Source organism: Dipodomys merriami, unplaced genomic scaffold (assembly GCF_024711535.1).
Source record: "Dipodomys merriami isolate MVZ:Mamm:240054 unplaced genomic scaffold, mDipMer1.0.p SCAF_8, whole genome shotgun sequence".
Lineage (NCBI taxonomy): Eukaryota > Metazoa > Chordata > Mammalia > Rodentia > Heteromyidae > Dipodomys > Dipodomys merriami.
The window spans coordinates 24006768-24030876 of NW_027206401.1; the positions used below are offsets into that span (position 1 = coordinate 24006768).

A 24109-nucleotide genomic window follows, 5' to 3' on the forward strand; every position below is an offset into this window, starting at 1 on the left:
CCACTCCTTACAACAGCCACAAGGAAAAGCAGCCAAGATCTAAGTTTTATTCATAAGCCCACATTACTTAGCTCAGAGACATCTATATTAGGTAGAATTTATTTCCTCTCTTATAATAAAGACCAGCCAAAAACCAAGGAAAATACCCTGGCTGTGTAGCCAGTATAAAACTATACTAAGTTGCTCCTGAAAACAGTTCCCCACCCAATTCCTGTGATAAGCTTCACCAAGAAGTGTGAGGTGTACCTTTAGTTTCAAAGTTCAAAAGCCAGTTCCTTTTATAGGCAAGCACATACCCACAGTGCTGGGCAGGGCAGTCTTTGTAGCTAATGACAGAAGAAAGTAAATAGGGTGGACTTCTCCAAGGGGACGGTCATCTCTGCTTCCTACTGTTTTATTCCCATGCACAGGTCCTTGAACTCTACAAGTCATAGTTACTCTGCTGAACAAGAGCCTTTGCCTTCTTCCTACTAAGGTCTGTCCCCTTTCCTCTGATTCTTAAAAGTAGTTTAAGTTCTTCCGGGTCCTTCTTTGAAAGTTAAATACTTAAAAAGTGTAGACCTAAGCTGGGCACAAGTAGCTCACACCTGTAATCCTAGCTACATGCGAAGCTGAAAATGGCCAGCCCAGGCAGAAAAGTTCACAAGATTCCTTCTCAACCCACCGCTGGGCATAGTAGCATACCTGTCACCCTAAGCTACCTGGGAGGCTGAGAGAGAACAGGAAGATCATGGTTCCAGCTCACATTGGGCACAAAACTCCACAAGACCCTCTCCCATCGGAGGGAAGTAGGACTTAATGGAACACACCTATGATCCCAGCAGCTAGAGGTAGCCTTAAGTATGCAGACGGCAGTGCAGACATGCCCCAGGGTAGGAAGTGAGACCCTATCTCAGCAATAGCCAGTGAAAAACAATGCTGGAGATATAGTTCAGCCAGAGAGCGCCAGCCTAACAAGCACAAAGTCCTGAGTTCAAACCCCAATTCTGCACGAGGGGCGGCAGGAGGGGGAAGGCACTGATTTGAAGCATGGCAATAAAATTCAGTGTAATAATGGATTCATATCTTTATTGGAAAAAGTAAGATAAAGACATTTCCCAATATAGTCAGTCCTCTATATCTGTGACTCTAGTATCCATAGAATCTAATATTTGCAGATCAGAAATATTGGGAAATAAAGCTGATTTCATACTGAACATGAACACTTTTTTTTCCTTGTTGTTATTCCTTAAGCATTATGGTATAGTACCCATTTACATAGTGTATATGTGGCTTAAGATATTGTAGGTCATCCAGAGGTGATTTCAACCATAGAGAAGGCTGTATAAGTTTCTATGACCATACTACACCACTTCATTCAGGAAACTTGAGCATCTGCTGAATTTGATATCAAAATATGTAGAGGGTCCTGGAACCAATTTTCAATGAATACAGAGGGCTGACTGTACTGTCACGTTAATGTACCATTCAAATTGAGAGAATGGGAACGTCATATTTTTTAAACAGATAAAATAGTGAAAGCAGAGGTCTCATCAAAGAAAAAAAAGGATACTGCATATAAGGAACAGAAAAAGCTATATAGTTGACACGACATGCAATTCCTTGAAGAACTCACATAACAAACATCAGTCTGATCTTTCCTTTAAGAAGAGTGCTGTAACAACAGTAAGAAAATGAAGTAGCTGTGCGTTGTAAGTTGGTAACTGTGAATCTTACAGAAAATATTAGCCGTAGTGATAAATGGGAAAATGGAAAAACATATGTCATCAAAAGGCTCGGAGAATTTCCTCTCTTTGCCTTGCACATCTGGAGAGCTCCCATTCATTCTACAAGGCTTAGCCCACAGGCTGGAAGCCACTGCTGATATTGCCAGTGTCTCCCGTGCTCCCCAGCACCACAATCCTGGCTTCATTATCACAATTCCTGCTGTTTAGGGGTCATTTGTACTTCGACCACCTCCTCTCCTTCTACAAGACTGTAAAGATTATAACTTGCTCCACTTTGTAATCTTGGTGTCTGGTACAAGGAACAGACACGCATTTAATTAAACTCTGCTAAGATGCTGTCAATCAGGTATCTGTTCTGTATATATTTTTAAGAATATATAAATACCAGTAAGACACTTCTACAAAGGTGAAGTCGATCTCCTTCTGTGAAGTAGGGAGAGGCTGGATATTGTAAATAACATACACGATGGCTGATGGTGGAAGGAGACAGACAGGCTAGGAACCCCAGGACCTAATGAACCTCAGGATATACTGAGCTGTGTTCCCCAAGTTTTCTTTATCCATCTTAGAGCTGAAAAAGGCGGAACCTAGAAACACAAACAAGTACAGGAAAACAACAACAACAAAAATCAAGAGAGCCCTGCTCTCTCTTCACCCAAAGGACAGAAAAAAGGAGATACACAAAACAGAAACAATTTTGTGCCAATGAACTGCCAAGAAAAGAACTGTGTCCTCTAGCACACCAACATCACGGTGACATCCTAGACTTCCACCCTTGCCGGAAAGAGCTGCCAAGATTCCCAGGCAGGGTAGTACGAGAAAGGCTGATGAAGGAACTGGAATTTCATAAATCCTTCCAGTCATCCCAGTTCCACACATCCGGGAGACCACAGGAAGCAGAAAAGAAGGCATTAGTAGAAAACCAGTAGGAGCAGAATCCCCACCCTACTCACCTCCCCTAACCCTCAGTGCCCAAATGTGGACCTGAACTCCTAGCCACACCTAGGGAGGAAATTTTCTTTCTAGGATGTTGTCAGGGAAAATGAACTAAAGTAGAAAAGTTTAAATAAAATCCATAATTTTATAACACAATCACTAAACTGTCCAGACTTCAGTGAAAAAATACTCATCAGGAAAAACCTTTTAAATGTTTAAAAGGACACAGTCAATAGATACAAACACTGCATGACAGATATTGGAATTATCTGATAAGGATTTTACAGCAGCTGTCATAAAAATGCTTCAATAAGCAATTACAAACACATTTGAAACAAATATTAAAGATTTAGCAAAGAGAAAATATTTCTGAGCAAATGTAAGATATAAAGAAAAAACAAAAGGAAGCTTTTAAGACAAAAAAAAACATACAATTAGTGAGATATAAAAATCTACTCATGGGCTCAAGAGCAGACAGAGGGCAAACTCAGTGACAATTGAAATCACTGAACCTGTACAGACACAAACACACACATAAACACATACACAGCCTTTATAAACTGGAACTAAAAAAGAAAAATCAATGAAACTTTCTAAGTTATTAAATAAGTTTCAGGTGCAAATTACATTATCTAATGGTCTTTGTGGCCCCTAAGTAGTTGAAGAATGCTTATTATAAAAAGGACATATAAAAATCTTTGATAAACTAATAAACTAAAATACCTAAATGATACTCAGAGGGCCTGAAAGTTAGGGTAGTCTTCAAGATTTACAGGTTGAAAGATGATAGTCGTTGCAGTGGGAACTGAAATTGTACAACTGATCACCTGCATAAAGGAAAATGTTCAGTGATTGGTGACCCATTCTCCTCCAATCAATGGAATTCCAAAAGGAGCCCCTGGGCAGAAAACAGCTCTGCTGCTTGTGGGGTATTCTTCTATGCAGAGGAAAGCATTCCTATCATCCATGGATGCAAAATAGCACCTTGCCTGTGCTGCCAGCTGCCAAGCTCTCTGCCATTTCACCCAGATAGGACCCAATTTTAACAGTCTAAAAGAACCACATTTAGAGCTATTGTCAACCTCTGCTACTTAGCCATGAACATGATAGGAATTTTGAATCAAATTGTATAACAGAAAGATGTGGCTCGACTCACAGATTACCCATAAAATTTAACTTGTCAGAACCAGGCTGAGGATATCCAATTTCAATTCAAAGAAAAAATAAGATGAATGATTTGTTTTTGAACGAGTACACAGAAAAGGTATAAATACAATTTGAGAACTATTTTGCCTACCGTAAATTTTTTTTGATTAAAATGAAATATAAAAGATACTCCAAATGAAAAGGAATCTAGAAACACCTTTAAGTTCTTGTAGAGATAGTAATGTCACATGGACTCTTCCAGTCCCATTAATGCTATAAAGGCTACTAACAATCACATGATTCTAAATCCAGTCTTCAGACAATGGCTGCATCTACTTCTCCCTTATGAAAGAAGAAGAGCACCTTCGGGGATGATCTGCCTTTACTCCTGGCACTGGCACCATGCACAGGATTCTTCCACATGAAATCTGTGTGAGACACGATAGGAACACTCTTCTGTGGTTACGCGGAGTCCACAAGTTTCCCTGAGATGTCTGTATCACAGAGGTTCTCAGTTTTAACTCTGCTCGACAGTTTTGAAGCATTGCAATTGTGTGGCTGGCAGAGGGCTGTATAAAATACCAGGTTCTCTCAAAAGATTTAGGGTACAGTTTTAGGAAGGAATAGAAAAAAAAAGTCAGTCTTCTTGGTTAAAGGTTGGCAAGTATGTTTTTAACTTCAAAAGGTCTGAAACTGGCTCTTTTCTTTCTTGATAGAAGCTGAGTCCAGTGATATGTTCCACATCTGAGATCCGTGCTCTGTGTAACATGAACAAGTCTTCAATCCATGAAGAGTCATGCTTCCCAGACTAGGAAGATGGAAGAGGAAGAAGAAAAGTTACCAAGCATCCTTAATTCCCAATAACCTTGCTATCTCCCCAGCTTCATCAACTATGACATTTTTGTTCTGAAATGGCAGGTATCGTGAGATCTTTTAGGCATAATCACCAATTGAGTACTTAATCCTCTTATATACCCATGAATATTTCACTATTAATGTTTGATCAGTTAATTGTATCAATTGGGATGGGGTTTAAAAAACACTGGAAAACGGAAACATCATGGTAGAGTAGAAAGAATACAGGTATTATTGTGAAGAAACCTAGGTTCAAGTTCTGGTTTCCTGACCATTCTATCAGGTCAGTGAAACTGAAGTATTTAACATCTCAATCTTGATTTCCTCACCAGTATCCCTCTCCTAGGGTGGTTTTTGATATGTACAACTGTACAACACCAACATGTGTTCTTATGCAAATGCACCTAATTGCATGGTAAGTGGGACTTAGAGATGGCATGCAATGCCATGCAATGATACATGACCAGGAGAGAATGAACAGCAGAAGTTAGAACACATGAAAGCAGAGATAGACACCAATCACGTAATTGAAATGGAAGTCATACAGCCATGCATCAATGGAAAACAGTCACCGCATCAGCTCATGGCCACTGGTTGGTAGGTTGTGACTTTACTTTAGAGGTATTTGTCACAAAGGCCATGTACCCTGATTAAAAGAAGATGATAAATACAGATTCTTCACACACACAAAACAGACCAAACTTTAGTTTCATCATTAGCTTTAATGACTACTACCCAATAATCAGCCTCCTCTCTGTCAGTCTTTTCTCTGGCTCTAAAGGGAACATCCTGGCCTTATGAGAGTCTTTTGTTACTTTTCCCAGGAGATATCTGCCATGTGTCCCACCAATCACAGGAATAGATTGAAAAAAGTGCAAGCCAAGTATTTGTTCCTTCAGTCTAATATCCAATCCATCCTCAGATACCACATCAGAGATGAAATAGCACAAAAAATGTGCATAATAAACCTTAAAATAACTCTTTCTGGTTCAGGTCCAATATATAGTAACTTAAAAGTACAAATCTTTTGCAGAGTCTGATTAAAATTTTTTCACCTATGATAGTGGCGTTGGAATGGTAGACTAAGAAAAGGAACTCAATGCCTAATTCAGGGATCTTACAATTCTGGTGGATAAGAGGTAAGCACAATCTTTGAGTTATCTAAATGCCTACTCTTTTTGGAAGAGGACACAGAACTGAGGCATGAAATCTAGAGAAACAGAAGCCATCTTTGACCCATGTGGACAAGAGCTCTAATGCTAAGAGTGGTAAAGCCTAGAGAACAATGGTCAGAATTCCTAATGGTGCTGCTGATCCAAACCACCATCCCAAACCATCTGGTCACCGCTGAACTCCCTGGAGGTGAGGAATCCCTTTCTTGCTTGTTGTCACTGCAATAAGGATTTAGTAACTTGCAGCAGAACACAATGCTGATATACTTCATGGCAAATTCTCTCAAGAAAAAAGATTCAATAGAGAAGAGAAAACTTGATAGGTGTCCAACAGTGGCCTTAGTACTGACCATCTATCAGAGTTCGGTGCCCAATTGGCATCCAAATAGTTAAATTCCAAATAAAATTGTTATTCTGTACTCAATTCTTTTATCATTATTCTTATTATCTTAAAGTAATTTTACAAGGGAGGTATCATTTCTGTACTTTATTCTGAAGAATAAGAATGAAATAGCTTAATGAGCTTTTTGCGTCATGGGAAATGGTCAAGTTATCCTGAAAGTTTATCATAGTAAGATTTAAGGGGGAGGCTTATCATTTCATTTTGATGATAGATCTGTAGGAAAACTATGTTTAAGGATAATGAATGGGTTATCATAGTTCTCAGCTGTGCACACAGAAGAGCATATACTTTGATCTCTGTTATATCCCCACTTCCTAGGACACGTGGCAACAAATCTCTAATATGTGGAGGAAGAGCTGGATAAAGGAAGCAATGAATGAGCAAATGTAATACTTTCTCATTGAGCTCAAATTGGCATCAAAATCCTTTTGACCACAAATCTCCAGGAATTCACCTGAAGAAACTGGTGTGAAAGTCAATTTTTTAAAAAACTCAAATCTAGACTTATTTTGTGTATCTACAGTGGTAGAGCAAATGCTTAGTATAACAATGCCTTGGGTTCAATTCTCAGCCCCAAATGTCAGAACAAAATCCAAAAAACAAACAACCCTAGCAAACATGAGATAATTTTTTTCCTTTGGCTCAACCTAATTTAAAAATTAACATATATCTACAAATTGCTAAAATTTAATAAAGTCTTAATGTTCAAAGCTAGAATTAAAATTTCTAAACTTCTGAGCAAATAAGTTATCATACAACAATGTGAAGATTTTCACAATCAACTCACTTATGGAATTTACTTGAAATGTTGCCTAACAATGTTGTCTAAGAGTAATGCTGACATTTTTGGAATTATAAATACAGTTCTGAGGTCACAGAAAATTTATACTTTAAATAAAACTAGAACTTAGATGAGCCCTATGAAATGTGATACTGATATGATTTTTAGTGCCTTTAACTGATTGGGGTGGGGGAGATAGTCTAAGACTATCATCTTAGACAAACAAATAGAATAATAGCACAAAACTTCAAAGTCCATATAAATTAATAGTTGTATTTCCCTGCAAAAACATTTGATGTCAGTATCACACTTGTGTCCGTGTTCTGTATATGCACTATGCTAGGGTATTTGATGTCAGTATCACACTGGCGTCCGTGTTCTGTATATGCAGTATGCTAGGGTATTTGACGTCAGTATCACACTGGCATCCGTGTTCTGTATATGCAGTATGCTAGGGTATTTGATGTCAGTATCACACTTGTGTCCGTGTTCTGTATATGCAGTATGCTAGGAAGACTGACAAAAGCTACTCACAGCACAGCTCTCACTGTTATCGGGTCTGTGAGGCAGGATGAAGGCTAAGGGATCCAGGCTTTCACACTGCAAGGGCGTCTGGGCTGCATCTTTACAGCTGGTGAGCACAATGAAGAAGTGAGTGGGAATCAGAATTTCTTGATTTCGGATGACTCTGCTGTCCCTGTAAAAATAAATCAGAATCCACTTAAAAAAATAAGCAATTATATTTCAAAAAGAAATAACTACCTTTCTTATTAAGAGATAGAACAATCTTTACTAAGCATTTGTGTGTGTGTGTGTGTGTGAAACTAATACACTAAAGAGGAAAACAATTTTTGTGCACTTATACCCAAGATTCGAAATCATTATTGATAGGTATTTCCTACACAATTACAAAAAAAAAAAAAAAAAGGACAGAGAACAGGAGAGATTTTCTTTTATTTCAGCTCCTTTCTAAAGGAATGTTGCAAGCCCCAGGCACAGAGAGCTCAGGTCTGTAATCCTAGCTACTTCAGGTGTTGAGAGCTGAAGATTACAATTCAAAGCCAGCTCAGGCAGACAAATCTGAGATACTCCTATCTCTAATTAACCAGCAAAATGCCAAAAGTGAAGGTATGGCTCAAAGTGATAAAGCAGATAAAGCTAAGCAAATGCGAGACTCTGAGTTCAAGCCCCAGTACTGGTACCAAAATAAAAGATTGCAAATCTCCTACGTTTCTCTGTTTTTAAACAATTTTCTTTCCTATTTCAAATATTATTTGAATTCTTTTCATTGTAGTCTATTATCAAGGATGTCTCAGTAACTTTTACTCCTCATATTTCTATTCATTTTAAAGCTGTGTTTGTTTAATGTCTTTCTCAATTTAAGATAATAGAGTGAGTGCTTTTAAATATGGCCACTCTTTTTTGCATCACCTATGGCTAGAGCCAAGAAAGCAGCTTCAAGGAACCTTCATGCCTCAAAGTACATAGTAAAGAATTACAACTTTATAGACTGATGTGCTCCCCGATATATGGAGGGAAAAAGTGACCCTCTGCATCAAATTGAGAGAGTTGATGTTTTCTGAGAGAAGCCAGATTGTACCATAGTTTCGGTCTTGCAGTCTTTTTTTTTTTTTTTTTTTTTTTGTCAATCTAGGGCTTGAACTCGGGGCCTGGGTGTCCCTGAGATCTTTTTGCTCAATACTTGTGCCCTACCAACTTAAGCCACAGCTGTAATTCCGGTTTTAATTGGTAAGAGTCTTACAAACTTTCCTGCCCTGGCTGGCTTTGAACGGTAATTTTCAGATCTCAGCCTCCTGAGTAGCTCGGATGATAGGCATGAGCTACCAGTGCTCAGCTCTGAATTGCAGTCTTAATAGCACAATTGCTTCTAAGACTCTGGTAATTGTTGTTTTATTATAGATCACCCAGAGCTGAATATGTAACCCAATGATAAAGCACTTGCTCAACATGTCTAAAGCCCTGAGTCTAATCCACATCACTGCAAAAGGACCAATCAGTTTTAAACATTCTCCCCTCTCATCTATAAAACCAGCACCACTGGTGTCCTCACCATGGCTCTTCCAGCCACCTCTAGTGAGAGGCAGCTAAATACTGTGACCTTAAACTCAGGGCCACTGGACTTGAGGAACTGTCTCTGTATAAACCTTGATTGAGGGCTTGTGTCATACACACATATAATGCAGCTCTCATTTGCTGACCTGCAATGTAGTCACTGAGGTAGTCGCTTCACAATCAGCCACAGGGAGCTTAAACTTTGAGGGCAACATTTACATGGAGCTCAAAGGATTGCCCAACTGAGACTATGAGCATAGTTCAAGTAGTAGAGTATCAGTTGAGCAAGCAAGCTAAGCAAATGCAAGACCCTGAGCTCAAGCCGCAATACCTTCACAACAAAAAAAAGAAAATCAGTAAAATATAAAAATAGAATTGCCTAAGTGAATTATTACTTTCACCAAGACAGTAACTTTTATTGAACACACTGAACATTGAACAAGACCATCAAAATCAATCAGATGTTATCTAGAGGCTTCCAGTATAGTCAGAAATGTCCTGGACATTGATGTGAACTGTACTACATAGAGAAGTTTCTGCTGACTCCACTAAATGATAATGTCTTTTGATAGCTATTTTACAGAGTGATGAAATATTTCCTTACTGCTTCAGAGTCTCTAAGGAATCACAGCGTCCATCAAAATCAGAGTCAAATACAGGACCACTGACAACATTGATGCCATTCCTGTCATCAGCATACCGCTGCAGCAGGGTGTCATGAAAGTAGCGCCAAATAACTAAGGAGAGAAGATACACACTGTAGTGTCAAAAGGATAATATCCCGCGGCTGTGTGAAATCAATTAACAACATGATTCAAAATGAATACTTGTAAAAATTAGAGTTAGTCACGTTTGAGTTCAGTCTTACTGTGAGGTCCAAAATCCATTGTTTGGCTTTGGCCTTTGAATGGATTAATGGCTGAATTCAAAATTACTCTGAATTCAGCATCCCTGAATTACATGCATCATATCGTGTTAATGATCATACACCATCATGGAGCATTACAGCATCACAAACACAAGATAGGTAAATTATTCAGACTGACCACGAATATTGGAAACTTCCTTGGAAAATATTCACAAGTTACATAGATGTAAATCAGAGCAAAATATTATATATTCTATATTTTGATATTCTACATATCAGTTGAAGTGTGAATGTATATATTTTCCTACAAGAGGCAAATGCTACAATAACGATGATGCAAAATGTGTTCATTTTTTTAAAACAAAATAATTTACAAAGCATGTCTAAATAGTGACATAAGGAAAAATACTGAAAGCTGACGGCATCAGCTAGGGAACTTGAGAAAGAAGCCATCAAAAATGTATCAACCAATTGAGTGTTGATAACCATATAAAAATATAAAGCAGAACATGCATTAGAAAAATCACAGACTTCTTTTTATATTCTAGCAATGTTAAAGTTAAAAAAATAAAAACCTATAAGAATGTATTTGGCAGTCATTAATTTAGAACATGAATCTGAGCACACTGACATTTACTAAAATTATAAATTAAAATATTTTACCTTGAAAACTCTGATACATTGGCACTATATTAGTTGTAAGCAAAGCCTCAGAATATATTCCACTTGAATCCTTACTTAATTCTACAAAAGAAAAAAAAGACAACTTTTCAGTCTTGACAAGTAACATTGGAAAGCATACCAGGGGGAAGGGTTTAAAAAGTTAGCTGAGTATCATTTTCAACTTAGGAAACTTTCTCAGGTTTTAAATGAAAGGAAAAATGTTAGAAAAATCGTATATTTAATTGTTTCCCTTTTCATAACAAATCTATCAAAGGAACAAAAACTTAATAAGAAAAGCTCACATGGAACATATTCAGCCTTTACATTTGTTCTATTTCAACTAAAGTACGCTGTGTTTACAATTTTCTTTCTCTAAACAATTTCCTAGTCAAAGGAAAAAAAGTTCTAAAGTTCTGGCTTCAGAACACCACCTACTATTCTGAAAAACACCATAGGAGTCTGTGCTGCACAAGGCTTCTTTGTAGGGACTGGAGGCGTGGACCTGGTCCCCTGGCATGGTCCATGCCAGCTCTGACTGCAGACACCAGACTACATGCTGGGGTTATTTGAGTACCTGGAGCCTTGGGATTTTTGCCTTTTAAATCTGATGCTAAAATATCTTCTCATTAACATACAAAAATGCCACTTCAAAAAAATAAAGCACTTTGCTTCAAGAGTACTTTATTTAGAGATTCTGCAACAGCCAGAAAGTAAGCATGCTGAAGGGCCCACTTTTATCAAATTCTTTAACAAGTCACCCTTCCATTTAAGCAACGAAGTATGATCTCTTTCTTAAGAACTCCAATGCATCCTTCCACTGTCACTGAGCCTTCTCAGATTGCTTCATAGCAAAGCAGATCAGAAAGGTGAAGAGTATTGCACTGACAGTAGAGATCATTTACCACCCCCACAAACAAAAGGGCTTATAAAAGTCAAGTTTTAAGCATTTTAATGCTTTCTCTAATAATTATATTACTATTACAATAACATGTGATATTCCCTTTTCCATTGCTTGCTTAATTTATTAAGTTATTTGTTGGTGCAGGTGGTAGTTATCTATTACAGCTTTATTTATTTATAACTATCACACACATATGCCAGACAAACTCTCCGCCACTGAGCTACACCCACAGGCTTATATGAAAGCTCTATAAACAAGAAAAAAGGCAAAAAGGAAGCAAAAGAAGAAGAGGGAAGGGAAGGTTAGGGAGGCAGGTACTTACGTGGTGGAGCAAGGAAGCCATAACTCACTTTAGCATTATTTTTATAGAAAGAACATTTATGGATGGGACTAAGAGAAATTCGAAGGTCCTGGAAGAGGCAGTTGGAAAAGTTGTCTGTAGAGAAACTGTCCTAAAGAGCAAAAAGACAATAGCTATCAGGCCTTGTATGTAGGAAATTACTTTGTGAATAAAGGTAAACTACATTATACATAATGGGTTTCTCATTAGCTGGCCACAACTTTCACTATTTTTTCCATCACTTTTCTCCTGGGATATTCATCGATTCTTTACAATGTCAAGGACATTGCTTATGTCACTTCTGTGCAAGTATCTTCTTCTTGTTATACTGTACTAACTCAGGGCCTGGGCACTGTCCCTAAGCTTCTTTCTTCCTCACGGCTAACACTCTACCTTGTGAGCCATAGAGATCTACTTCTGGCTCTTTGGGTGGTTAATTATAGATAAAAGTCCCATAGACAGTCCTGCTTAGGCTGGCTTTGAATTTCAATCCTCATAGCTCAGCCTCTTGAGTACCTAGGATTATAAGTGTGAGCCACCAGTGTCCCAGCATTTTTGATATTTTATCTACCCTGTTCAAGTATTGTATGTAGTAAACACTGGGTTTTAGACAGTGTAGTCAACCTTCCAATTCCAATATAGCCAAAAATCACTGGGAGAAGGAAACACAGCTACTGAAAAGTGATGTAAAACCCTTAGGGATAGTGATGGCTATGAATTCAAGCATTGCCATTACATAAGAAAACTCATAATTAAGACAGAATCAATGACCACCACAGTAAGGTATCACTTAACAAGGAATTCCTAGGATGAGGTGCCTACAAAGTCATGGAGAACACAACACACTACAAAATCAAGTAAAAAAAAATAGAGGAGATTTAACGCAGTATCCAAATATTGTTTTAAAAAACCAAAAAGTACATATTCCAGAAACTACATCAACACAGAGATTGCATATATACACACAGTTCCCTATCTTTTTATTTAGCAAGCTAAATAGTAACAGTAACCATTTTATTCATTAAATCCAACTGCTATGCTCGATGCAGCTCTCTCAAGTATCTTTGAGGGCATCCCACAGCTTGTCCATCACTGTTAGGGTCTAAGTCTGATCTGTCTAGTTTTAAAGTTCAGTATTATTTCAGATCTCCTCCTCTTTCTTCATTCATTATTCTCTTTCCACCACAGGGCCAGGGCTGGATTGAGGGAGAATATTTTAGGATATTTGTTCTTACACCTGTCAGGGCCCAGCTCCCCTGGTGTTGGAGGAACAGGGAAAAGTGATGAATGAACTGTAGCCTGAGCTAGGGACCTACTGTAGATGGCATATGCAGTGTGTGGATGGAGGTATGTCAGCTTTCCCATAGTGAGGAACCCCTTAGACTTGAGAAGCTGACAGAACTATTTGTGTTTACATAGCTAATATGTATTTAGAAATCAATAATTGTGACTCCCTGTGAAATTTGACTTTTTATAAAATTATAAATCAGAATCCTCAAATATTAGAGCTTTCTAGAAGGAGTTTCCACAGGTAATGACACATCAGATACTATAGCCTAATTTTTCTGACTCCCTGTTCGGATTTACTCTACTTTGGAAACTGATAGTAGACACAAGAATAACAGCGAAAGACTATGCTTTCAATCTTTTGCTTGATGAGAGTATAAAATTGCCAAAGGTAGCATAGGAGGTGATGAATACTTGCATTTCTGTGCACAGTATAGGAGGTCCAAAGGGGCATGAGGAGGTCGTGGCTGTATCCACTCACAAACTGGCTCTGATAAAGAAGACAGATGCTGGGTCTCCCTTGCACAGCCTTAGGTCTCCCGTAGGGAAGCGTGCCACGGGCAATAGTCTTCTCTTGGGTTAGACAGGGAAAATGGAACTACCATTAAATGCAGTTAGTGTGCATTATATAAACACTCTACTAACCATCTCCTGCACTTAGCTATACTAAACATTATTCTAACTGTATAACACAATTACACACAGAATTAGGTATTTTTCTGTTTCTCTTAGTAACTACACATTTTATTATATGGACATTACTGTCGTATGCATATATACAAGTCTTTCAGACAGTGGTCCATGAATAAAAAGATATAAATTTAAAAAACACAATTATAAGCAGCAGAACCATAAACAACTAACAAAACAGAATGGCTTGCTGAAACTCTGACTTCATACTGAAAGATCAATGAGCAATCAGGGTAATGCAAGAAGACAACTACATAGAATTGCTAGAAATTCTAGCATCTTGGAACTTAGGTTACCAAAAAATTCTTTAATATTATTTTGAAAAGCATTCTTTTTTTTTTGTCAGTCTTGGGGCTTGAACTCTGGGCTTGGGTGCTATCCCTCAGCTCTTCAGCTCAAGGTGAGCACTCTACCACTTGAGCCACAAGCCACTTGCGGGTTTCTAGTGGTTTATTGGAGATAAGAGTCTCACTGACTTTCCTGCCCCGGCTGGCTTTAAACCGTGATCCTCAGATCTCAGCCTCCTGAGTAGCTAGGATTACAGGCGTGAGCCACTGGCATCTAGTTGAAAAGTATTTTTGTGTGTGTGTGGTACTGGGGTTGATCTCAGATCCACTCAGCTGATGGTCTACACTTTGAACCACACCTCCAGCACTATATTACTTTCATTACTTATACTTCAAGACACACTGCAGAAAACATAAAATGTGAAATCCAGAAGCAGAGATTCAGAATAAAAATTGTGAGACTAAGCTGAATGAAGCAGTAACAACAGAAACATTGTTTACTAGTCTTATATCTCTCCACTAAGATTATATATTTGTTTTACCAATGAGGAAATAACACCCTATAGGAAATTTTAAAAAATAACTTTCTATGGACATGTACTTCCTCAATCAAATTCAAATCCAAATTCAAATCCAAATTCAAACCCAATTCTGAAACTGTCTTCTTCTATCCCAATACTTTGGGAATAAAAAAAATAAGCAGGGCACAGCTCAGTCCTGTGATCCTAGAGACTTGAAAGTCTGAGTTTAGGAGAATCATGGACCAAACCCACTCCGGGCAAACAGTCTGTGAGACCCGCATCTCAGTGGAAAAAGCGGTGGAGTGCCGTGGCATGCACCTGACATCCCAGCTACAGCAGGAAGTATACACAGGATGATTTTGGTTCAATTCAGCCCAGGTGGAAAGTCAGAGTCTATCTCAAGAGACTGCCAAAACAAAATGGCCTGGAAATGTGGCTCAAGCAATATTTCTGCCTAGCAAATACAAAGACATGAGTTCAAATATCAATACCACAAAAACAAACAAAAACTCTCTCTAATCCCAACACTTAAGATATTCACAGATTTACAGTATGGGTTTTAAATAGGAAACTTCAAGTCAGGATTAATGTAGAATTTATGCCTTGGAAAAATTACACATGGAAACATTAAAAATGTCAAGTAACTCCAAGATTTGAGACTGTATCAGAATGACTAAGAACATACAAGTCCAATTGAAAACTTTCAATTTACCAGACAGTCTTAATTTTGATTCAAAAGTTAGAAACAGTCCAGATACTGATGGCTAGCATCTGTAGTTCTACTTACTCAGGAAGGCTAAGATCTGAACATTCTGATTCATAGCCAGCCAAGGCAGAAAAGCCTGAGGGACTCCAATTAGCCAACAAAAACCAGGAAGTAAAGGTGTGGTTCCAGTGTTAGATCACCAGTCTTGCATGCAAAAAGGTAAGTGAGTGTGTGAGCCCCCAAATTCAAGCCCCAGTACCAGCACCAAAAAAAAAAGTTATGAAGAAATGTCCCATAGCTACATCATTTATAACCTCTTATGAATCAGGTAGGTGAGACAGAAATTTAAAAATCATTTTAAGTGAAAATCTAAGGCTTTACTATGCATCTGTACCTATCTTAACATTTTCAAAGACTTCCATACTGTTCATAGTGACTCAGCTTCCACTAAACTTATCCACTATACAATAACCTTCTATCCTGACTTCTGACTTTCCAGAACATCAGGCAAAGAAAGCTCTGTTTTTCCAGATGGCTGCCCATTATATTTTTTTATTTTACTGATTATTCCTAAATAAGTCCCCAAACCAGTTGTCTGCAGCTCATACTATTAACAAAAAGTCTTGCTTCCACCACCCACGGATGAGAGTAATATGCCTTACCTTCTGCTGTGGTCAGATTAAACCGTGTCTGAAAATCCACAATTGGCAGAATCTAAAAAGATTTATGAAATTATTTGTAACATTAAGTGTTATGGTTTAATTTTGTAACATGCAATATCAACAGGGTAATTAATCCCAGATAGAACAAAGAGGAAAAGGTACAATTCTTTCATCCAAAACAGGTTTTTCTTCTTTAATAAGGAGGAAAACAAAGGAGGAATCATACTTGCAAAAGACAAATTGTCAGCAGAAGCATATCAGTAGTAATTGTAATATAAACCCTGGTTTATAATTAGTATACTTATCAGTCTTTCTATCAGCTTAAATCAAGCCTAAAACAAAACAGAAAAACAGGAAACTGAAAATTTCCAATTTCTATCTTTATGGATGTTCTCAATCTGTTTCACACTTTGCCAGGGATTTTTACCTTCTATTAAGATAGCTGCAACATGGCCAGTTATATAAAAAGGCTATTGAACTCCTGTGATGACAGGAGCAAAAGAAGAACAGTGTCATATACCCATTTATTCCAAAAATATTTCCTGCCCTAAATTTACAATAAATGGGGTTACATTTTAGAGAAGGAGCACTGTGATAGTTTTATTCTGTGCTAAAAACCTGGCTGCTATGATAATAGCCATCTCCAGGATTGCAGGCACTCAAAGTTCTTCTAAAATTCTCTCCCCTCCTGCCTCAAGTCAGCATAGCAGCATGGAATCAGCGAGAGAAAGAAAAACTGGAAAAAGCGAGAGAAAGAAAAATAAGTAATAGAAGGCTTACATGTGTCCAAAGACCTAAAGATGAATATATACATGTTCTGTAAGTAGTCTCCCTACAGCTGATGTGCTTTAATTACACGTGGAGTTCTCTCATATGTGCTGCACACACTATGCTAAGCTCTCCAACGATACTCACCACAGGGTCACAGGAGCAGCCAAGGTTATCTCGGGAGGTTCCTGAGATGGGGCACTGCATTAGGGGGTGTGCTTCTTTGGGATGTGTTGGGGTATACACAGGATTTTTTAAAAGGTGGTTAAGACTTCCATGAGTTCCATTATTAGGAGCTGGGGTCAAATTCAGCAAATCTGTATGATTTCAAGAATGATAGTTACTTAGAAAGTTTCAAAACCAAATAAATAGGAGATTATATTATGGTTTTTACTTTTTGTAACAATATACATGAATTCTTTAGTCTCCAACTAAAATAAAATTTTCAAACCCTCTTCGCTTTTAGACTATTTATAGATATGCTCTCTTAATAGAAATACTGATCTACAGGCTGTATTTCTCTATGAAAATTTCTCAATTTTAAGATTTATGCTAACTGCAATACCATCTATTGCATCAGACACATGCCAGTGATTGTGCTAATATATTTTTTCTTATTTTTATCTTCAAAACACTTTTTAAAAGTTATCATCAATATTTGGTAGATGAATCATGAAAGTGTTTGATTAGGCACAAGGCCTCAAGGCTACTAAAATACTAGGACTAGGATTCTAAAACGAGTTCTGTTTGAGACTAAGAGGAATGCTTTTAATAATAATATCAGTAACAAAGTTATATAAGTACACATTATTACATAAGTACATAATAAAGACTTTACTTCAGAATTACTATATGACAGGCACTGTCTAGGTGCTTGAGCTATATTAGGTCATTTAAAGTTTACAGGCTCCAACTAAAAGAGGCTAGACATACTAAGATTTTGGAAATGCCTACTATCATCAGAAAAAGAAAAAATATTTTAGACCCCATAATAAAAGTAATAACTCAGGGGCTGGGAAGGTGGCTCAGTGGTAGATTGCTTGCCTTGCATTCATGAGGCCCTGGATTTGATTCCTCAGCACCACATAAGCAGAAAAAGCCAGAAGTGGCACTGTGGCTCATGGTAGAGCCTTAGCCTTGAGCTGAAGAGCTGAGGGACAGTGCCCAGGCCCAGAGTTCAGGTCCCATGACCAACAAAAAAAAAAAAGTACTAACTCAGAAGATACAGACTTAACAGATACAGACTAAACACTATGACTGTGGGATCAGAAGGCTCTTGGTTCTAAGCTTGGCTTTATTAACCTACATTGGAAAAAAGAAAAGAATATGTCCAATGAATCCTCCTTTGTCTACTAGGTTGACAGTGCCATCCACTCACTAGCACTGTTACCTTGCATTCCACATAGTCTATTCAATTTTCACTGCCCCCAAACCAAGACTCTTACTTAAGAGTCATATCTAGCCAGGGGCATTCGCAGTATATAGATGACCCTATGGTGAGTGCTAGACTTTACCTGTATAGGTGACCTAGTGGGAAACCAGGTATAGTAAGATGGTGGTATATATGGTGGTATAGTAAGATGGTGCCATTTTGTTTTAGTCTCAGAACAGGAAGAAAGTGAAAATGCAAATGTCTGTTTTCCTCACCATCATCTCAATAAAAATGCCCATCATGTCATCTACTTTTGATAATCTTCTGTTTTCTGTTCATATACTTACCACACATTAAGTTATAAACTTCAATATTTTCAAAGGTGTCAACTTCAATGCCATGCTTGAATCCTGGTCCATAGCCAATGAAGAGGGCCTGGAATGGAAAATTAACAGCCTATCAGTTCAGTTCACGCATGTATATATCTGGTCAAAAACTTTACATTATCTACATTGTACATAAATAAACTGGTTATGTTGAAATAAATCAGAAATTTCATTCCAGTGGCCTTTATGGGATATTGTTTTAAGCTTTGCTATACAAATAAGGACATCTAGAATATTTCTATTAGTTTTACTATAACCTTTGATTTAATGATAAGAACAGAATAGACAACAAAATCTTTCAGCTATGAAATGGGATATATCCCACTTAGTTCAAGCCTATTGTAAGAAAATTAGATAATAATAATAATAATAATAATAATAATAATAAATACATTTGGAAAATTTTAAACTGCTAGATAAATATAAGGTGTTACCTTTCAGATATAAGTATGATATATTTTTATCTATTAAATCACTTGTTTTCTTTTACCATGGTGCACAAATAGATGCAAAATAATTATTAAAAACTTTGTAAGGAGATATGCTAGAAGGCAAGTGTCTATGGAAACATGAATAGAAAATATTAGTAAAATCCTTTAATATCTAAAGAAACATAACTCTATCAAAATATTTCATTAATTTATGTTCAAGACATAAAATCACAGTCTATACTTTAAAGTATTAAACTTTATATACCAGTTTTTCTTAAGATTAATATTATTTTTTAACTATAAAAGGTTTACTCACTTGCATATTTGAAAAGACATTGTCAGACCCATGAAATCCATATCCACAATATTTCCTTTCTGATGGATTCCTAATTTTGATATACAATAATGTAAAGTCTGTTGTAGAATATACTTGAAAATAATTCCATTGTTTTCATTAATAAAGAACTAGTAATTACTTTGTTAAACTAACATAAAGTAAATTAAAAGCATTTGGCTTTGAAACACCGAATTTTTCTCCTGGATAACATATTGCTGAGAGTTATCCATGAAGTGACCAACAATTAGCTACAAAATATGTGGCTTTGAATTCTGACTATGCTGTTAACTAGCTGTGACTTTACACAATTTAGTTACCTTCATTGGGTTCAATTCCTTATGTAGGTCATTTGTAAAAACTCAATGAGATCGTCTAAAGCAAAGTCTTGTGATATATTCATTATTACTTTCCCAATGAGAATAAGAATAGCCTTCCTTTGATTGTCTTCTAAACATGAAGAGCACAACTCACTAAGAAGAGTGGAAAAAGTATAATTCTGTTGCCTAAATCCTGTCTACTACTTAGGTTTTGCTTAATAGGGCTTCCTGACAAATATCAAAATGCTAATGATCAAAATTTTAAATATCAATAATATTAATCATCTAAATAATTTGATAATTTGCTGAATGTACCAACAAAGTGAAGTAGATTGATGGATTCATATAAAAAGAATGGAAAACTGCATAATATAGCTGCCATATTAGTATAAAATGCTTTCACTAATTATTAGACTGCAAAATATTATTATACATAATTGTGAATTGTAGAAAAGGTGCACAGTCAAATAGTAAAAGATCTAGAAAGGGTATCAGGGTACAATTCATGGATCCTGTCAAACATCCCACAAAAAGGAATCATCCACTCAAAATATTTACAGGCCAACCATGAGAAGTCCTGGGTAAGAGTGAAGACAATGAGATAGGGACAGTTTTCTCATTGTTTGATCGGACCCAATGATTATCTTGAGTCATAACAGACTTGGTTAACTTTGCCTCGGAGTTGTCCAAACTTACAATGCAAGTTGCCACTGTGGGTCCATATAGAATGTCAATGGTTCGATCCTGTCACTTTTAGCAAAATGTAAACGCTTGGGTAAGAAGTGTTTCAGATAAGGCTTGAAGTGCTGGTTTGGTTCCCGGCACTGAAATTGCAATGGGTAAACAACAAACAAAACTGTTATCCCCACATTAGTGGAAGTGCAATGTTCTCTTGAAAACCCTTTCTAACTCTTATGGTTTTTCCCCTGTCCAACAAGCCACAGATGGAAAAAATAAGTTCTTGCTACTTATATAATACATAAGTGAATATCACAAGCTAGTTGAATTTTTTCTTGAATGACATTAATATTGAATCACTACGTTATATTAGAGTTACAATTGATGATTCTATTTTCAAACACCTTATTAAATGCAACTGTAAAGTTTTCTTTAAAACTTACAGTCTTGGGCTGGGAAGGTGGCTCAGTGGTAGAGCACTTGCCTTGCATGCATGAGGCCCTGGGTTCGATTCCCCAGCACCACATAAGCAAAAAGAAAAAATGCCGGAAGTGGTGCTGTGGGTCAAGTGGTAGAGTGCTAGCCTTGAGCTGAAGAGCTGAGAGACAGAGCCCAGGCCCAGAGTTCAGGCCCCACGACCGGACCCCCCAAAAAAATAAAATAAATAAAATAAAACTTATAGTCTTAAAGATCAAGTTCAAACTGTTTATATGTAACTCAGAATTAGGACAAGATCTTGTGTAAAATGTAAGCATTAGCTGGGTGCCAGTGGCTCACACCTATAATTCTAGTTACTCAGGAGCCTGTGATCTGAGGATCACAATTCAAAGACAGACTGAGCAGGAAAGTCCATGAGACTCTTATCTCCAATTAATCACCCAAAGGCCAGAAGTAGAGCTGTGGCTCAAGTGGTAGGGTGCTAACCTTGCGCAAAAAAGTCTAAGGATAAATGAATAAGTAGGGCACTGATGGCACATGCCTATAATCCTAGCTACTTAGGAGGCTGAGATCTGAGGACCATGGTTCAAAGCCAGCCTTGGAGGGAGACTTGTCTCCAATAAACCACCAGAAAACCAGAAGTGGCTCTGTGGCTCAAGAGGTAGAGCACTTGCCTTGAGCTGAAGAGCTGAGGGACAGCACCCAGGCTCAGAGTTCAAGCCCCACGACCGACCAAAAAAAAAAAAAAAAAATCTAAGGATAGCAACCAGGCTCTGAGTTCAAGCTCCATGACCAGCAAAAAATAAAAATAAATGGAAGCATTAATAAAACAAAGCAAAGAGAAGACACTGGGTGTGTAGCTCAGCTTAGCAAGTAGGACTGCAGGAGTGGGAAAGGAAGAAAATGCTAACTGTGTTTATGGTGGTATCTCTTTCTAGGTTCTCTTTCTATATTTGTTTGTTTAATTGTTTCTGGGACTTTGAAAATTAGTACTTTTACATGTTTGCCCAAACTCTCAAAAATTCTAATTGTATAATCTAAGGAATGGATATTGAACCTTCACTCTAAATATATATATATATATATATATATATATATATATATATATATATATATATATATATATATTACATGAAACTAAAAATAACTAAATGATGAAAAAATAAAATACTCACAGAAAGATTTCTGGCAATGTTTTCATAATTAACTGGAAGGGACAATACAAAAATGTACAATGTTAAGACTCAAGCCTATAAAATTTGAATACCTAATCAAATTACAAAGAGTTCATTTACTGAGTCATTGCATATTAGCCAGTGAAATGAATAGAACAGATCCTTAAGAGCTGCCCTGAAACACACCTGAGAAATACTCATATTCTTAAATGAAAATGCAAGTTACAGAACATCCAGTTCATTCATATACCTTCCCATTCAAATTCTACTCATTTAACCATCTATTCATCCGCACATCCATCTCTGTTCATCCAAACAGCCATTTATCCATCTAATAGCTATGCATATATTCAGATAGATCTCACATGATTTCAATGTACAAAATAAAAACAGATGTGTTTTAAATATATACAGTATGTTCCCAACTTAATAGTGTTTGTCTCTAGAGAGGAAAAATGCATTGTGAAGTAGGGAAACTTATTATGGACACTTATTTTTTACCATATATACTTCAATAGACAATGCAAAGTTTGGAATTTCCAAATATGAGTGGTACAGGGAGAGAGAACAAACAATTTAAATAGTAAGCTCACTAGATTTATCTAGTGTACTTTGTGCTATACATCACTATCTTTACTTTCTAAATTTCCTTTTATGGGGAAATTATTTGGATGAATGGTAATTTATCTGGATACATATGTATTGTATATATATATATATAAATGAATAAAATTGATATATAAATTTAGTTTGGGAAACTTGAGAGTCTGTCTAGCTAAGATACCATCCTTGGCTATCAAGTGAGGTCAAGACATAGTTCATGGCCTATCTGAGCTACAGATAAAATACCTGTCTTGAAAAAAATAAAAAAAAATAATGTAGAAAAGATCCATACTGGAGATTTAATCATGATACTTTAGAAAAGATCCATACTGGAGATTTAATCATGATACTTTAGAAAAGATCCATACTGGAGATTTAATCATGATACTTTGATCTCCTTTAGTGCAGACATAAAATGATTTAGAGAATCATATTCTTAATATAACTACATCCAAACTTACTGCAGAGATATACTTACATGAATAGTATTTATCTGGGACATCAGAAGGTCTCAATCGAGCAGCAGGTCCATAGACAACTTTAATATTTTTAACATCTCCTAAATACTTATTCAGGTATACATACTTCTTACAACTGCCTTGTTCCATGCCTAGGGGAAAAAAAACCAGAGTGCATACTGCAACTTCAATAAAGAATTTAACACATGAAGCAGAATATCTTTCATTCCCAGGACTTATTTAACTACATATGAGCTTAGTACTCAGATTCAACTGAACACCTGATAAGTAAGACACATAATTTCAACTATACCCACCAATTCACAATTGTGTGTGTGTGTGTGTGTGTGTGTGAGAGAGAGAGAGAGAGAGAGAGAGAGAGAGAGAGAGAGAGAGAGAGAGAGAGAGAGAGAGAGAGAGCATGTTTGTGTGTCTGTGTGTGCACGAGCACCAGTGCTAGGGCTTGAAACTCAGGGTCTGAGTACTGCCTGTTAGCTTTTTCACTCAAGACAGGCACCACTAGAACAATAATTCTACTTCCTGCTTTCTGGTGGTTAACTGAGTCACACAAACTTTCCTGCATGAGCTGACTTCAAACCATGATTTCCAGATATCAGCCTCTTGAGTAGCTAGAATTACAGATGTGAGTCACTGGAGCTTAGCTCCAACAATTCACTTTTGCAAAATATTTTCTTCTCCCTTCATCCCAAATTACCTTAGTGTTTCTTACTTATGTATGATAATACATAATATGTATGATAATACCCTTGTCAATAAAGGAGAATGTCTTAACACAGTTTTAAGCAATTGTTTGCTCAAAATCAATGGAGATTCTCTGCCTCAGTCTCACTACAGAATTGGAGCTTTCTTAGCCAATAATATCATCAGACTTTCTATAATTATTTCTGAAGCAAACAGCAGCATTAAAAGCAAAATCAAACAGAGATTGCTTTCTACTTTCTTATATGGACTTCACTTCTTTAAGTACTACAGCTATTTGTAATTGAGTCAACAAGACTGCCTTATAAACTACTCTCAGAATTAATACATAGCCCCTAAATTCGTATTTATCATATTGAAGCAAATTAAAGAGGCACATAACAATCTTTTCCAATTAAATCTAATATT

At 36.9% G+C, this 24109-nt stretch overlaps 1 protein-coding gene across 2 annotated transcripts in view; it reads right to left on the reverse strand.

Moving 5' to 3' along the window:
- Window positions 1–1053: 1053 nt before the first annotated feature.
- Enpp1 (ectonucleotide pyrophosphatase/phosphodiesterase 1) overlaps window positions 1054–24109 on the reverse strand; it is a 60449-nt gene continuing 37393 nt past the window's right edge. For both annotated transcript variants that reach the window (XM_070010982.1, XM_070010983.1), the window contains 13 exons: window positions 23002–23133; window positions 21921–21952; window positions 20326–20453; window positions 19292–19361; window positions 18506–18593; window positions 16934–17103; window positions 16019–16070; window positions 13571–13725; window positions 11848–11977; window positions 10625–10705; window positions 9698–9830; window positions 7555–7717; window positions 1054–4617 (listed from right to left, as the gene is read on the reverse strand). In XM_070010982.1, coding sequence (XP_069867083.1) covers window positions 4447–4617; window positions 7555–7717; window positions 9698–9830; window positions 10625–10705; window positions 11848–11977; window positions 13571–13725; window positions 16019–16070; window positions 16934–17103; window positions 18506–18593; window positions 19292–19361; window positions 20326–20453; window positions 21921–21952; window positions 23002–23133 — 1505 coding nt within the window. In that variant the 3' untranslated portion in view covers window positions 1054–4446. The remainder of the gene's footprint in view (window positions 4618–7554; window positions 7718–9697; window positions 9831–10624; window positions 10706–11847; window positions 11978–13570; window positions 13726–16018; window positions 16071–16933; window positions 17104–18505; window positions 18594–19291; window positions 19362–20325; window positions 20454–21920; window positions 21953–23001; window positions 23134–24109) is intronic.